The sequence below is a fragment of the Cyprinus carpio genome, chromosome A23 (genome assembly GCF_018340385.1).
Source record: "Cyprinus carpio isolate SPL01 chromosome A23, ASM1834038v1, whole genome shotgun sequence".
NCBI classification, from domain to species: domain Eukaryota; kingdom Metazoa; phylum Chordata; class Actinopteri; order Cypriniformes; family Cyprinidae; genus Cyprinus; species Cyprinus carpio.
In genome coordinates this window covers 3,626,317-3,643,313 of record NC_056594.1, presented here as the reverse complement: position 1 = coordinate 3,643,313, position 16,997 = coordinate 3,626,317, and the positions used below count along the sequence as shown (strand labels likewise).

Here is a 16,997-nt window from a genome sequence, read left to right as displayed (position 1 = left end):
AACAGACCAATCTAAACGGAATATGATTTTACAGACTGTCATTGTGCTCGTTATTTAGTTCTTTATGGAGCTCGCATCTAGAGTCTACATTGAAAACAAGACGCATCATCTCCATTTCTAAAAGTACAAAATGTGTTTTCTGCACACAAAGGGCAAGTGAGACATAACGTTGCGCATGTAACATACCTCCTGTAACAGTTTATAAACCAACAGTAAATCAAGATACACTCATCTAAAAGAAAATAACAGTAACAACTGAACATTAGAAGAATCCAGAGCGTGTTTATGTCAATCAGGAAGCCTTAAACCAGAATCAAAATCAGCTGTTTACTTCCATGTTCTAAAATTCCAAAATAAAAGCCCCTTTGAACTTTCAAGATTAATTAAAACAAATAACGAACTAATCAAAATATTAAAAATAATAAAAAAATGTTTACCTTAAATATATTTGCCATAAATATTTCAATAAGTATAAACTGTTTAAGCTGTATCTATAAGCTGTAAACTCTATTTTTTTCATTTTGATATGATGTTTAAATAATGTAATTAATGTTGTACTCAACATCCCTTTTCTACACTGATATTTTTTCTTTATGAATAGTTAATAAGCTAAAAAATAAGCTAAAACGATTAAAAACCAAGATATTAAAATATTTTAATATTTTAATTCACCCCCTCCGCAGGTCTTTTACCGGTCTTTTTCGAGGACTTTTAATTTGACACGCAGTCGGCGGCGCTGCTCTTGTTATGGGCGGCGGCAGCAGCAGCGGGTCGTGAGCGGCGTGTGTTTGTGTTTGTGTCTGTCTGTGTGTGAGTGACAGATTTCTGAAGATGCTGGAGAGGTAGCTGGTCTGACAGGATGGCCGGAATCATTAAGAAGCAGATCCTGAAGCATCTGTCCAGGTAAGACACGGCTGGAGCGTCATGTTTTGATTCATCAGTGCTCTCCTCAGATGACTGACTGATCACGGCTCTCACAAATCACAGAGTCTGTGCGTGATCTGACATCAATATGTTAGCTGACAGCATCACTGCTGGGATAACACACACACACACACACACACACACACACACACACACACACACACACACACACACACACTGTGACAGAACCGATATAAAGTTGGTTCGACGTTTGAGATTTTGTCAGAGATTCAGCCTCGGAAATCTTCAATAACTCTGTAACGATTTAGCACAGTGACAGTAAATATACTTTGTTGTAACTGTTTTCAAATGTAGAAGAGAACACACATTGTGTTTTATTGGTTTTAGTCTGCTTTAAGGAATTATAACTGATAGAGTTTATAATGTAAAAGTTCATGTTAGGGACTGTCTGCAAAGTGCAAAACGAAGAGAAAAACACAGTTATTCCATCTAAATGCTTCACTTGTGAAATGTATAAATAATAAATCTCAAATCAAAGGGTGTGTCTTATTATGTGTTCATTAAAGAACATTTAGCTGTTGGTTTTATTCACAGAACTGTAGCACAACAAAAGTTATAGAAATGTACTGATTGAGAAAAAGCTTGACAAAGATCAAAGTTCAGTTTACCGCCCCCTAGAGGAAGATACTGCACTTGTCTTGACCAAGTCTGACATTCAGAAGTTTAAACACATTAATTTAGAATGCATACAGTTTGATATGTAAACTTAAATGGGTGTGTCTTGTTACTTGTTCAAAGAACAATACTGAGCACCATATTTTACTGTTATATGTAAATCAGGATGCATACTATTGAATTAAAGTTGAATCCGTTAACACACTCATTTTTAAAACATACAGTATTCAATTTCAACTTCAAAGGGTGTGTGTTGTTACTGCTTTCTAGAAGAACATTTTGATGGTGGTTTTAGCCACAGAACTATTATAGAACACACACTACTGAAAATGAACCCCCCCCCAAAAAATAGTTATATCATACTGACACACTACAGCAAAAGATAGAAATAACTGACTTAAAACCATTTTTAGCTGCTGAAAATACTAGTGTTCAAATAATTTTGACCACCACTGCATATTATATATGAAATGCTAATCCAAAAAGAAAAAACAACCCATATATATTGTATATTAGTTTATTGACATGTAGTACATTAGTTTTTTGAAGCATATACATATGGAACAACACAAATTACAGTTTATCTATAGATCTATAAATAAACATATAAATCTGCATAAAATTTCTGTCCATGCATTACCACCACGAGCACCTAAAAAGTAGTCTTGCACCCTTACAAGAGCTTTTTTAAAACAAAAGTTACTGTACTTTTGAGTAAAATATTGAGGAAAGTCCCAAATGTTATTTCAGTGACACATATAGAAAATATATTCACACAGGAAATGATTTTGTTCAATGAACATCGTTATTAAAAATAAAAAATAAATAAAATAAAAAAACATTACAGAAAGTATTTAAAAATCATGCATAATTAAAATGTCATGTAAATACAGAAAATATTTAAGCAGGAATTTATTTAAATTGTTTATTTTGGATTGTAACATTTAGAAATGTGATTCTAAATAACAGTAAAAAGATAAATAATATAAACATTTTATATTTCAAAAAAAAAAAAAAAAGTACAAACGGATCGTCCATTTGACTGGAGTTTATTCTTATAGTTCTATGAAGATATAGTTGTGGGCAAAATGTTAATTACTTTACCTTTATTTTTTAGTGCTGCCCTGAGTAAGATATGTTGCATCAAAGATGTTTATATACAGTCCACAAGACAAAATAACTGAATTATGTCAGAAGCTTCAGAAGAAACCTACATATACAATAAGCACAATTTATCCAAAGAGTTTGTGAGACCTGGAGAGTTTTTATGAAGAATAGTGGACAGTTTAACTGCTCAGGAAAAATAAGGAGACTCATGAACAACTATCAAAAAAAAAAAAAAAAAAAAAAAGAAAGACATTGAATGGAATGGATTTTTTTTATTTAATTCAACAGCATGTGTTCTGAATTACATATGAGTGTAAAACATACATTAAAATGTTCATTTAGAAATCAGAAACAAGACACACCTTTTGAAGTTAAAATATAAGACTTTATTGATTTTAAAAGAATTCATAAGTTTGAATGTCAAACTCGTTCAGAACACCTGCAGTATCTTCCTCTAGGGGGCAGTAACACTGGAGACTCTATGGAATTCTACGCCATATTGTAGTTATTTGAAACTAAATGATGTATTGGTTTCATTTTCAATAGTGTGTGTTCTATTATAGTTCTGTGGCTAAAACCACCATCAAAATGTTCTTCTAGGAACCAGTAACAACACACACCCTTTGAAGTTGTGTAATAAAACTGTGAGTGTTATAAATTAATTTATTAAAATGTAGATTTTCAAATTCAAGTCAAAACAACACTCTTCGCTAGTGTTATCTTAATTGTTGAATTTCAACAGCATGTTTTCTGTTATAGTTCTGCGACTAGAACAAATATAAAAAAATCTTCTTATGAAAACAGTAACAAGACACACACCATGAGGTTGATACAGGAGAGTGTATTTATTTAAATTAATTTCTTTATTGGTTTTAATTTCAATAGCGTGTACTTATTTGGTGTCATACTTCCGTTAATATAAGGAAAAAATAATAATAATGTTCTCACAAGGACCTGGAATCAGCCTGCTGCATAACCACTGGATTATGGAATTCTAATGCTTTTAATGGTGTTTTTCTTTTATTAATATATTTATTGATAGTAATAATATAATAATAACCACTATCACGTATCTTGTTTACAGTATTTCTTATTTAAATTCAAGTGAGCGTTATAAGTGTGTGTCTTTATATCTTTCAAAGACCTTGGTGCACAAATTGCTCTTGTTTTGTTAATTATAAAAAACATTCAGGTGGGGAAAATTATCGTTTTTCATTTTCATGTACTTTGTAGACGGTCCCTAGCTGGCCTGCGCACTAGTGTGCTGCTGCTAGACTCTTTATGTGTCACAAAACAAATCAAGGAGAATTCAAACAATTAAACCACTTTTACGTTCTTTGTCTTTTCAGATACGCCATTTTTTATACAATATAAAAAGTATATATCATGCAATAAGAATGTATTGATTTTTTTCGTGGTTGAATATCTGTCTAATATCCAACGTCGAACCAACTTTATACCGGTTGTGACAGGGTAGTGTCAGGTTAAACTTGCCTTTTCTCTGTAGGTTAACTTGGGAAACGCATAAGCAGCATGGTAGTTAATATGCAAGTATTCTGAGCTGGTGAGTGAAGGGTTGCAGGTTTGAGTCCCGCTGATCAGTGAAATCTTAGTGATTTTGTCAAGATGTTGGACGTCCTGGAACATTATTCATCAAGCACTCCCACCAGTCCAGTTCTGGTCATTTTCCTTGGGTTTTAGGGGTCGTTGATGGTTTATTCAAAAGATGTAGATCCAGAAGTATTTGGAAGGGTTTTTTTTTTTTTTTTTTTTTAGCATCATTAAATGTTCATATTTTGAAAAGGTTGCTTTTTTTGTGATTTCCCTTCTAATTTTAATTATAAAGTTTGAATAACTCTTTTCAGTATTTTTTTTTTTGTAATTTATTATAATTTTTTAAAATATTTTTTTTTTTTAGTTTTAGCTATTTTAGTACTGCAAGTTAAACTAAAATATATAAATGAATAAAAGTTAAGTTTTTTTTATTTTATTTTTATTTTTTTAAGTTTAAGTTATATTTCATTTTATTTCAAGTAACTCTTTTTTTTTTCGTTTCAGTTAATAATAATAACCCTAATTTGGGCGAACTTCACCTGTGTAGTGAAACATCACAATCTCTGAGGTTTGGCTGAACTGAAAGCCCTTTCCCTTTCCCCTGATTCAGTTTTAGATGAAAAATTGTCCTGAAACAGATTTGGTCCAATGAAATCTGGGCTGAATGGTTCTGTGACTCTGTATAATGGCAACTCCTAGTTTTGGCCATAATAAAAGTTCCTGGGTCTCCATTTTATCCTTGGCATTTTAATACTTGGTTTGAATTGTTGGTACTTGATTAGAGAAAAGGTGCTGTGGCATTTTTTGTTTTTGCTAAAAAATAAAAATAAAAAGTAGGAACACTTCAGCACACGTGATGCACTGAACTCAATCTGATCGTCTGCAGGAGACGATACAAAAGTATGAAAGTGAGATCTGTGTGTTTTACAAGACTTTTTCATACTGATATTGTAATAATACAAAGCTGGTTGAAAATTGGCAAACTTAACTTTTAAGTCACTTAACTATGGGTTACTCCAGTGGATTTGTCCATGTAATAATTGAACATTTAGTCACTTTGAATAAAAATCTGCTATATTGATGATATACCATATGGAAGCCCGTTTCTGCCACTAAATAAAAAATAAAACAAGCTAATTGCGACTTTTTATCTCACAATTCTGACTTTTTTTTTCTCAGAAAACACGCAATTGCGAGTTACAAAGTCAGAATTGCGAGTTACAAAGACAGAATTGCGAGTTACAAAGACAGAATTGCGAGTTACAAAGACAGAATTGCGGGATATAGGCCTAAAGTCAAAACGCATGAGTTTTTTTCTCGCATTTGCCAGCTTATATCTCACAATTCTGACTTTATAACTTGCAATTCTGAGAAAAAGAGTCAAAATTGGTAGATATGAACTCGTAATTGTGAGAAAAAAAGAAAGTCAGAATTGTGAGATATAAACTCGCAATAGCGGAAAAAAACTCAAAATTGCGAGTTTATATCTCACAATTCTGACTTCATAACTCGCAATTCTGAGATGTCGCAATTACCTTGTTTTATTTTTTTATTCAGTGGCGAAACGGGCTTCCATAATACCAGGATAGAGATATAAAAATAACTCTTACTTCATGTCCACAGTAGAGAAAGACTGTCTGATATTATTTGTCATTCTTCAGAAGCCTGAAGTGAACTCCAGTGTTTTGGCTGTGATTACCCAGCAGGCTCTCTGTGGGTGTCAAAACACATGCTAGTTCCTGCTGTTCTTAGTCACAGCTGAAGCTCTGCCAGCTCTCCCTCATTCAGATCAGCCTCTCCACAGCTCACTGTGTCAGCTAGCCGTCAGGTGGTCATGCAGCGTTGAGACACACACACACACACACACACACACACACACACACACACACACACACACTGCCGGACCTTCTCCTTACAGGGCTTAAAGTTCGGTTCGCATCGTGCAGAGTTTGCCTGCGGGGAAAAAAGTTGTCCTACATTTAAACACTTGTTGATATCACGTTCAAGTTCATGAGTTCGTCTACCAATGTATGAGAGGAACACAGCTATCACTCTCAACCAAACTAACATTACTAGCCAATCAGAAGTTTTTGCTCTTGTAAACACGAGACGCTCATTAGCTGATGAATGGAGAAGAAGCCTGGGTCTCCAGCGTGACACATTGAAAAAGCTGCAAGGCGCAATAGTCACAGATTTCCATCTAGCATCATATTTACATAGAAAAGCTATTAAAAAAGCAGCGGAGCTCTGTAAACAGCACAGAGTAATCACGTCATCTCCATAAAAACGATCTGATTGCCAGAACAAATTTACCGGGATTTTTTTGAAAAGATCCTGTTCTCACATGATCTCTTAACAGTAATTTACCAGTAAAGACTGTATATGTGAAAGGGGCTAAACTCTTCCTCTGCATATGCGGTGAGGTTGGGTTGCTTAACGTTCATCTGGGAAAACTCACTTGATTTGTAATGTAAATCATTTAAACCTATGCCAATACAGGAGAATAAATCAACATATTTCTAAATATGCTATGTATTGTACATCGCTATTTCAAAATAAAAGTTTCTGACTTTGCATGTGGCCAAATATTAAAATTAAATGGATTTAAATCTCGTTGAATCACATGAAACATCACCAGGCCGTTGGCGCCCTCTGCAGGTATTTGTTACAATATAAGCATATTAACAGTGTTGTTCAGTAAAACCATGTACTTGGTTTTGATACTTTATTGGAGGCCAATTATTATTGCCTCATCATTACATTATATATAAATATATTCACATTAAAACCTGTTTTTGGCTTAGTTCTATTTGTATTACTAAATAATATCAGATTACTTGTCAAAATAATCAGTAGATTACTTGATTAGCAAAATAACCATTAGTTAAGCACTAGATTAGTTAAAACATTTCAAAATACAACAGCATTGTTTTACTTTTGTGATTAAAAGACAAATATTTTGTCATTTGAAAATTTCTTAAAGTATTAAAACATTGTCTTGTCCTAGTGAACCAAGTATCTGTATTTTGTCTCACCTTGTGAGCTAAGTGTATTGTCACACACCTAGTGTCTATGAGCGTGAGAAAGCTCATAATTTTCCAAGTGTATGACATAGCTTTCATTCTTCAGGTCAATCATATATTCATGAAAAATAAAATCAGTTTGAATAAGGAAAGCGATAACTTTGTCATAGTATCCTTTCAAATGTTAAAGTTGCCACAGTCATTGCATTCTTTGCATGTGCTGCACTTTATTTGTACCATTTTGTTTTATTAGTTTATTTATTAAAATTTGAAAGATAATAACAATATTGATTGATAAGTGAGATCTGATTTTAGTCCTTGAGAACCAAAAAAGTAGTCAAGTCCTTGAAAGTCCTGGAAATTTATTTTGCAGTATCTGTACAAACCATGTGTAACTTACCAGTTCTTCAACCATTTTAATGTTGTTGTTTTGTTGTTGTTGTTAACTGAACTAAACTGTAGTTTTCTGTAGTAAACTGACTTTGTATATTTCCTATTTTATATTCATTTCCTAGTATTTAATTTACCATTATTTCTTTTGAACAAAATAATTTCAGAAGTGTCATGTTTTAGATTGTAGGTCTGGCAATGGCAGATACGTTACTAGTTTGTTTCAAGGATAATCATTTTCTTTTTTGTTTGCCAAATAACCCTGTGTATGTGTCCGCTCCCGCAACCCTCAACCCCCAGAAAAAAGATCAGGCTCAGGATTCTTTGTTTTTTTGCATTCACTCCTGCACTCTAAACCCGGATTTTGTTTTAAATAAACATTTTTAGTCGTCATTAATTATTCTTCCTTGATTTTGTAAAAAAATTTGACATTACTAAATATAATTAGTTGTTTGAACTATTCAGACGAGATGTTGTGGCGAGAGTGATTATGTTTTGAGCAGTGAGCGCGCGATTGTTTGAAGATTCCGGCTGATGATGCACACGATGGATTTGGAAAGCTGCATGTAATGGTGAGTGTGTTAACTTCTATATCTTTATCTTTCTGGGAAAATTGATTATCCAAAAGACCGGTCCGATGACAGCGTTTCTGTAAATTAAAGCTAAAGTACTCTTAATGTGCCGATCGACGGTTTTCCCTGTTGGTTCACAGTTTGGCTATAATGCTGATATTTAAATCGGTTTTTCTTTTGGTTCCTATTAAGTTTAGCAAGTGTGTTTGCATGTTCATTTTTAACTGTAACGTTAGCATATAATTACCCTCAGCTTAAGTATTTTATCATCAGCATGTGTGCATCAATTAGGTTTTTGTTAAAGCTAAGTTAGCTTGTCTTTTTGATATATTATCGTGTCTAGTATTATTTATAACTGCAACTGAACTGTTGAGCTTAAAGGGTTATGCGTAGATGCTGAAAGTTTCAGTTAGGCTTGACATTTAACACTTTTTCTTCTCTGTTTTAGGTGTTCATGGAGCTCTAATTAATGTTACAGGATTGTGGGCAAGAATCTCAAGCATGAAATCATAGTCTAACTGAGATATTTCAGTCTAGGAGAGAGGAAGTTTGGCAGCTGTTGACAGCTTTCACAACAAATCAAGGTTGGTCCATATCCGTTAAAGACTTGCATTGCATAGTTTTTAACAGTTTAAGTACTGAAAATGTATCACAAAACGTTTACAATTGGTTGTGTAATGCAATCAAAATTGTGCTTGATTGGTTCTGCTTTCTTGTGATCATTTCTTTCATTTGATTCATCAGTGATTCATTTTACTCCCTGACAGACTAAAGAGCCAACTGATGTCTCTGGTGCTCAGAGGACTTTCTATCATCCTTGGCCACAAACCTACAGATTTCTACAAAATATGTTTTGAAAGTAACCTCTGTTTTCTCTCAGAATATCTAAAAGAACATAAAAAAAAACACATTTCACCATTAATTGATAGTTCCTGTGTTTTACACAAACAATCAGTCCGTGCAAGATACTGAACATTATTTACAGCATTATTACCTTTAATCCACAGCCCCGGCACACAGTCCTGAGGTGTTTACAAATGTCTGGAGTGCAAGCATTGTGTGTTGTATTGGTCATCATCAAAATGGTACTTGCGTGTACTTATCTTGGATTCCACAACCTATATAAAAATTAAAAATCATTTGCTTGTGCAGTCAACTTCAGGAAGATTGCTCATGTGTGAGTTTGCCCCTGTGCATACATTATATGTTACAGGAAACACACGCTCCAGACTGTGAATGCACTCAGGACCGCTTGCAGAAACTTTGAACTTCTCCCACAACAATTCTAAAACTTAAAACCCCACCTCATGGTCAGGAGTATCCACAGGTTTTTTTTTTAACTATCAAAAATTGTTTCCATTGACTGTTTTATATCAATCACCAAGGACCACAGTTTCAGCTAATAATCCTTTAAGGTTCTACTGAAGAAAAACTCAGCTTCACCTTGGATGGCCTGAGGATGTGTAAATTAACAGCAGATTTTCACTTTTGTGTGAACTGTTTTTAATGGAACATCATAAGTTTCTGTTCCTGCATTAAAAGTCCATGTTGCCAAAATTTAAATAATCATTGTGAAGACAGAACTCCAGCAGTTGTAACAAAATGCTTAACATTATTGATGGTTATGTAATGAGAAATGTCATGATTGTGCTCTTATGTTGTTAGGACTCTGATGACATTGGAATCCTCCTCATTGAGCATGAAGGCTCTCATCTTCTCTCCATCTCAATCCAGCCTCACTGAAGATCATCATTGAAGGAGAAGTTGTGATGGACAATATTGACGACTTGCCAAAAGCTATGTGCATTCTGTATGGACTTGCATACACACTGCATCTCAACTACCCTAAATCTATGAAAAACACATTCCAGTTAATCCAACGGGTAGTAAGGAAATGCGAGAATACCCAGGTTGCAAACAATGAAAACTGTAAAAGACATTAAACGTAAGGAAATGCGAGAATCTTCCATAAGAAGCCACTTGTGTTTTGCTGTAAAAGACATTAAAGTGTGTTCTGTCGCTGCATATTTGTGCTGTTAGTGCTCAGTTAATGTGTGTTCACACAATTCTTCAGTCAAGTTTAAAGTTACAGAGGCTTGCCTCTGTTTTAATGCATGCCCAGTTTTTAATGCATATCCAAGCATTCACAAAGGATATAGCATATATTGTTGAATACTGTGTGTTCATGTTACAATTGTTAGTAAGCGCTTTCAAAGCTTATTTTTACTTGTCCTGTGGCTGACAAGTTTAATGCATGTCATGTTACCGTTTCTTTGATAAACAATAAAAAAAAACATTTGTGCATTGAAATCTGTTTTTCTTTTTTTTTTCAATTTATTTGAAAATGTTTCATAGAATAAATCTCAATCTATGTCTAATTACATTGACATTTATCATTACTTAAAAACATTTGTTAATATTATTTGCTAATATCTATATATTTTTGTAGTTGTAACTTACAATAGTTAATTTATGCAACCTACAGTATACTCCAAATAATAATTGATGTGAACTTAAGATTTTTAGTAAAGACTACTAATGTAAACTTGATTTGTTTACTGCATAAACTTAAGGTTCTATGTTAATTCAACTAAAGCTGTTTAGATTCAAGTTGTGTAAAAACTAAAATTTCCACACAAATTTCTAGTAAAGCCAACTTATTCGGGCTGTGTCCTCAGTATTGTTTACTAAGGCAAGCATAATTTTTTCTAGTGGTCATATTGAGGGTTATGGGTTTTGGCAGGCCTCTATCTCTAAATATGAAAATCTGACGTGTAATTCATCATTTTTGTGCTACAGACATATCCCGCTGGAGTAACCTGGGGTTGAGTGCTGTAGTTATATGATTGAACCAGCAACCTTCTGCTTATCAGGCTGTAGAGAGAGACACCATAAACTCAAAAGTGTAGTTTTGTGGCTTTTAATGCATGCGGGTCAGTTTTGAGTCTTTGAAATGCAATATTTTAAGCAGTTACTTACTCCTCCCAGAAAACAGAATATAATACTGATGACTCGTCTTGCACTTGGGGGCGTATGCTAATTATTGTCCAATCAGATCTCTCTAGAATGAGAACACCCTTCCCCAACCACCTGCAACTGACCAGAAAGTCATGATTGTGTCATAAACTAAAGGCTACTCACTATTAAAAAAGATAAGGCCTTTATAGTGTCCGGCCTAAAGGAAATGGAAGAATGAGAATTGCTCTCATCAAACCATTTCCAGAGGTTTTTAAGCATTACAGCCCAAGGCTTTGATGTGCAGTCTGTCCTTTTAAAAGACTGGGCGTTTTTTGTCATCGTGTTTGTGTTTTCTGGGAAGGAAGCTTTTGGAGAAAAAGGAAAATGGCTTGTGTGATGTCTAGCTGTGGTCCCTTCACAGAACGCCGAACTCAGTTTTCACACTGTTTGTTAAGGTCTGTGGGAAAGAGGAACTACAGTAGCGTAAGAACAGAGGAATGTGTAATGATGGTGCGAGTAGATATGACCAGATAGATGGGATCCAGCCCTCTTACCCATTCAAGTGTGCTTTTAGTGGGTGTATTATTATACTCTGAAGTAGGACTGGGTGATATGTGAAATATTCCAGATGATTGTGCTTAAACGATATGAATGGCGTGATGTTGTTCAAGCATTATTATTGCTCTTTAAATTAGATGGTGTTCCCAGCCCTGTTCCTGGAGGCACACCCGCAGTACACTTTTTGGACGTCTCCCTCGTGTATTTCTGCTCTTGGAGTTGAATCAGGAGTGTTTGATTAGGAATAGTTTGTAGTTTTCATGTACCTTCGGGAACAGGGTTGAGAAACTCAGTGTGTCATTAGAGTTGTAGAGATTTGATTAGTTTTATTAGTAATGTTAAAAAAAAAAAAAAAACACGTATAAATGATGTTTTAATAGAATCTCTGATTTAAACTTATGCAAAAATGGCAACAGTTTGTTTCATTGAATATTTTCAAAACTCAGATTTGCTTTTTGATTTATTGATTGATTATTGTTTGTGTCATCACTGAAAATGTTTACAAAGGTCATTGTGTCGTATTTTCGTGTTAAAAACTTACGCTACGTTTCAGAAGTTTGGGCTCAGTATTTATTTATTTGAATGGAAAGAAATCAAATATTTTATTCAGCAAGGACGCGTTAAATTGATGAAAATTAACATTTTTGATGCTACAGAAGAATTCTATATCAAATTAATGCTGTTTTTTTTCTTCAAAACTTTCAATTCATCAAATGCCCACAAAAATATGAAGCAGCACAACACTGATGATAATCAGAAATGTTTCTTGAGCAGTAAATCAGTATATTAGAATGATTTCTGAAGGATCATGAAGACTGTAGTAATTCAGCTTTAATTAATTCAAAAAAAAATCCACATAGAAAACAAAAGACTTCTTATTTAAAAACATTACAAAATTACTGTTTATTGTATTATCAAATAAAATAAATGCAGGATCATAAAAAACAACATACTTCTTAAAAAAATTACTGTGTACGTGGGTAAATGTAGATGTTTTGTGTGTGTGTGTGTGTGTGTGTTTTTTTTTTTTTTAGTGAAGTGAAGTTAAGGAAATTTCATTCCTCCTCGTATTAATTAGTTAAAGTCAGAACTTGGCTTTTATTATTACTTTTCCTGTGACTGAAAAATATAATTTATTGGGATATTTCATATTTTTTTTTTTCTTGTGTCTTTCCAAACCTGTATAACTTAATTCTGCGGAACACAAAAGAATGTTTTATTTTTTGGTCAACTATTTCCTTAAGTTATCTCAGAGCTAATATGTAAATATGAATGAGCATATACATATGTTTATGAATATTTCAAAAGGATAAAACAGATGTATATTTTCAACCATCCCAACTCAAAAATCCCTAAACCTAACAGAATAAAACACTAAGAAAAAAAGAAAAAAGAGAAAGGCAAAGAGTGAGATAAGCACACATGCCTGCTTCACTCTCAGGAGACAGAAAGAGATGCTGAGTTTCCAGACACCAGTCTGTTGTTTGTCCTGTAGTCATCTTTGTTCTCACAGCTCTGTCAGCTCGGAGAAGAGAAGCCTTTTGTCATTTTCTACAACCTCTTCCACTGCAATTCTACTGACTGGTTTCATTTAATATCACGTTCTTTTAGTGCAATTGAGATTTGTATTAATATATATATATTTAAAATTATATATATTTAAATTATATATATATATATATATATATATATAAACCGTTGAAGTAGTTACACACACACACACACACACAGGTGCATCTCAATAAATTAGAATGTCGTGGAAAAGTTCATTTATTTAAGAAATTCAACTCAAATTGTGAAACTCATGTATTAAATAAATTCAGTGCACATAGACTTAAGTAGTTTAAGTCTTTGGTTCTTTTAATTGTGATGATTTTGACTCATATTTAACAAAAACCCACCAATTCACTATCTCAACAAATTAGAATACTTCATAAGACCAATAAAAAAAAATAAAAAAAAAATGTAGTGAATTGTTGGTCTTCTGGATAGTATGTCCATTTACTGTACATGTACTCAATACTTGGTAGGGACTTCTTTTGCTTTAATTACTGCCTCAATTTGGTGTGGCATGGAGGTGATCAGTTTGTTGCACTCCTGAGGTGTATGGAAGCCCAGGTTTCTTTGACAGTGGCCTTCAGATAATCTGCATTTTTGGTCTGTTGTTTCTCATTTTCCTCTTGACAATACCTCATAGATTCTCTCTGGGGTTCAGGTCTGGTGAGCTTGCTGGCCAGTCAAGCACACCAACACCATCGTCATTTAACCAACTTTTGGTGCTTTTGGCAGTGTGGGCAGGTGCCAGATCCTGCTGGAAAATGAAATCAGTATCTTCAAAAAGCTGGTCAGCAGAAGGAAGCATGAAGTGCTCCAAAATGTCTTGGTAAACGGGTGCAGTGACTTTGGTTTTCAAAAAAAAACAATGGACCAACACCAGCAGATGACATTGCACCCAAATCATCACAGACTGTGGAAACTTAACACTGGACTTTAAGCAACTTGGGCTATGAGCTTCTCCACCCTTCCTCCAGACTCTAGGACCTTGGTTTCCAAATGAAATACAAAACTTGCTCTCATCTGAAAAGAGGACTTTGGACCACTGGGCAACAGTCCAGTTCTTCTTCTCCTTAGCCCAGGTAAGATGCCTCTGACGTTGTCTGTGGTTCAGCAGTGTCTTAACAAGAGGAATTACGACAACTGTAGCCATATTCCTTGACACGTCTGTGTGTGGTGGCTCTTGATGCCTTGACCCCAGCCTCAGTCCATTCCTTGTGAAGTTCACTCAAATTCTTGACTCGATTTTGCTTGACAATCCTCATAAGGCTGCGGTTCTCTCGGTTAGTATGTGCATCTTTTTCTTCCACACTTTTTCCTTCCACACTCAACTCTCTGTTAACATGCTTGGATACAGCACTCTGTGAACAGCCAGCTTCTTTGGCAATGAATGTTTGTGGCTTACCCTCCTTGTGAAGGGTGTCAATGATTGTCTTCTGGACAACTGTCAGATCAGCAGTCTTCCCCATGATTGTGTAGCCTAGTGAACCAAACTGAGAGACCATTTTGAAGGTTCAGGAAACCTTAGCAGGTGTTTTGAGTTGATTAGCTGATTGGAATGTCACCATATTCTAATTTGTTGTGAATTGGTGGGTTTTCGTTAAATGTGAGCCAAAATCATCACAATTAAAAGAACCAAAGACTTAAACTACTTCAGTCTATGTGCATTGAATTTATTTAATACACAAGTTTCACAATTTGAGTTGAATTACTGAAATAAATGAACTTTTCCATGACATTCTAATTTATTGAGATGCACCTGGCAGAATTGAGATTGGCACTCGCAGAAACCAGTGGTCACTGTAGAGTAAAGAGAGCAGTGTGAACATTCTCCAGAGCTGCTTCTTTTGTGTTCCGCTGAAGAAAGAAAATCACACAGGATTCATTAAAGCATCACAGAGTATCACAGTAATGTAGTGCCACATATAAAGTTAATCGCATGATATTGAAACGTGACTAGAGTGTTGTGGTAATATTGTATAGCAGTGTTTTCCCTCTCATTGGTCTTCTGAAGGCTGGGTTAATCTTTGAAGTCTTTGAACAGATGGAGATTTCCCATTCAAATGCATGAAACACTTCAGCCACTCTGAGCTCTGCATTTATAGTGAATGTGCTGGTTTTATCTTATGAAGTGTAAAGGCTGTACAGTGAATATTAAATGTGCTCTGTGTGCTTGTGTCTGTGTGATCCCTGCAGGTTTTGAGGGCAGGGGTTAGAAACACTCCCGTGGGCTAAAATCAGTCTCTCTGCAGGCCTGCTGTGATCTTATTACTCACTGTTAGTCAATGACTAAAGTCTTTGTGATGGGGGTTTCAGCTCAGACCTTATAACCTAAAATAATAGCAGTGTCAAAAGTGACCGAGAAGGACAACTGAGAGTTCAAGAAATATAAGTCGTATGTGTTCCCATGACTTAAATGCTTGTAGCTTATTGGTCGTTGAGTTTTGTCCCCGAACACAATGACATGACACTTTTATTTTTATTAGATCTGTTTATTTATCAGTAAACGCATGAAATATGGAATGAATATGAACCTTGACTTGAATATGACAAGCATGTTTTTAATTGGATTACAATTTGTTTATTTTTGAGGGGGTAATAAAACTATTAAAGTCATACATCTACTCTAAGAAATCCTCATTACATAATAAAATTATGGAATAGAAAACCTTTAGCTAAGCATTATCTTTTTATTTATTTATTTTCGATTTTAGCAGACATGCTTATTAATATTTGAAATAATTTGATCCATCGTGTCTCTTATGATCGCTTCAAGATCAAACTGTAAAATGTCATGTGGTGCATCTCCCCTAAAATGTAATGATATTTATGAGTTAATTATTGATTACAATTATAGAAATAAATAAACATAATTAAATGCTTTATTAAATATGTATTCCTAAACTATTAAAATGAGTGCTTTAACTGTATGTAAGGTGCAAATATTGTTATTTTTTTCACTTGATGGTTACACCACTTGACATTTTTTGAGGCATCAAATTCCAGCTGGTGTAAAAGTTTTTCACAACCATATGAAACTGACATGAATACAAAGAATATTTTTCTAATAACTTGACAGGTTTTTTTGTTTCTTTTTTTTCCTAGTACCCTAGTTTTACCCCTATTTTTTTTATCATGGATACTTTTTGACTCCTAACTCCTAAATCATCTAACCAATCAGTGGTTGTTTTGTCTTGTGTAGGTTCACTAAGAACCTCTCCCCGGATAAGATCAACCTGAGCACGCTGAAGGGAGAGGGTGAGCTGTCCAACCTGGAGCTGGACGAGGAGGTCCTGCAGAACATGCTGGATCTGCCCACCTGGCTGGCCGTCACCCGCGTCTACTGCAACAAGGCTGCTATACGGGTAGAATGGAGAGAGCCTGGAGGAATTATTATTGTTATCATGCTTTGTTGATAAGTCATATTATTCCACACTGAGAGTGTTTTTTCAAATTATACTAAAAAAAGTGCTAATGAGAATCGATGTAATCATGGGGAAGTCATGGCCTAATGGTTAGAGAGTTTGACTCCTAACCCTAAGGTTGTGGGTTCGAGTCTCGAGCCGGCAATACCACGACTGTGGTGCCCTTGCTTGAGCAAGGCACTGAACCCCCAACTGCTCCCCAGGCGCCGCAGCATAAATGATACCCACTGCTCTGTGTGTTTGTTCACTGCTGTGTGTGTGCACTTTGGATGGGTTAAATGCAGAGCACGAATTCT

At 34.7% G+C, this 16,997-nt stretch overlaps 1 protein-coding gene across 1 annotated transcript in view; it reads left to right on the top strand.

The window, feature by feature from the left end:
• Nucleotides 1-696: 696 nt before the first annotated feature.
• LOC109066632 (UHRF1-binding protein 1-like) overlaps nucleotides 697-16,997 on the top strand; it is a 34,258-nt gene continuing 17,957 nt past the window's right edge. The window contains exons 1-2 of the mRNA XM_042712655.1: nucleotides 697-903; nucleotides 16,479-16,641. Of these exons, the coding sequence (XP_042568589.1) occupies nucleotides 860-903; nucleotides 16,479-16,641 (207 nt within the window). The 5' untranslated portion in view covers nucleotides 697-859. The remainder of the gene's footprint in view (nucleotides 904-16,478; nucleotides 16,642-16,997) is intronic.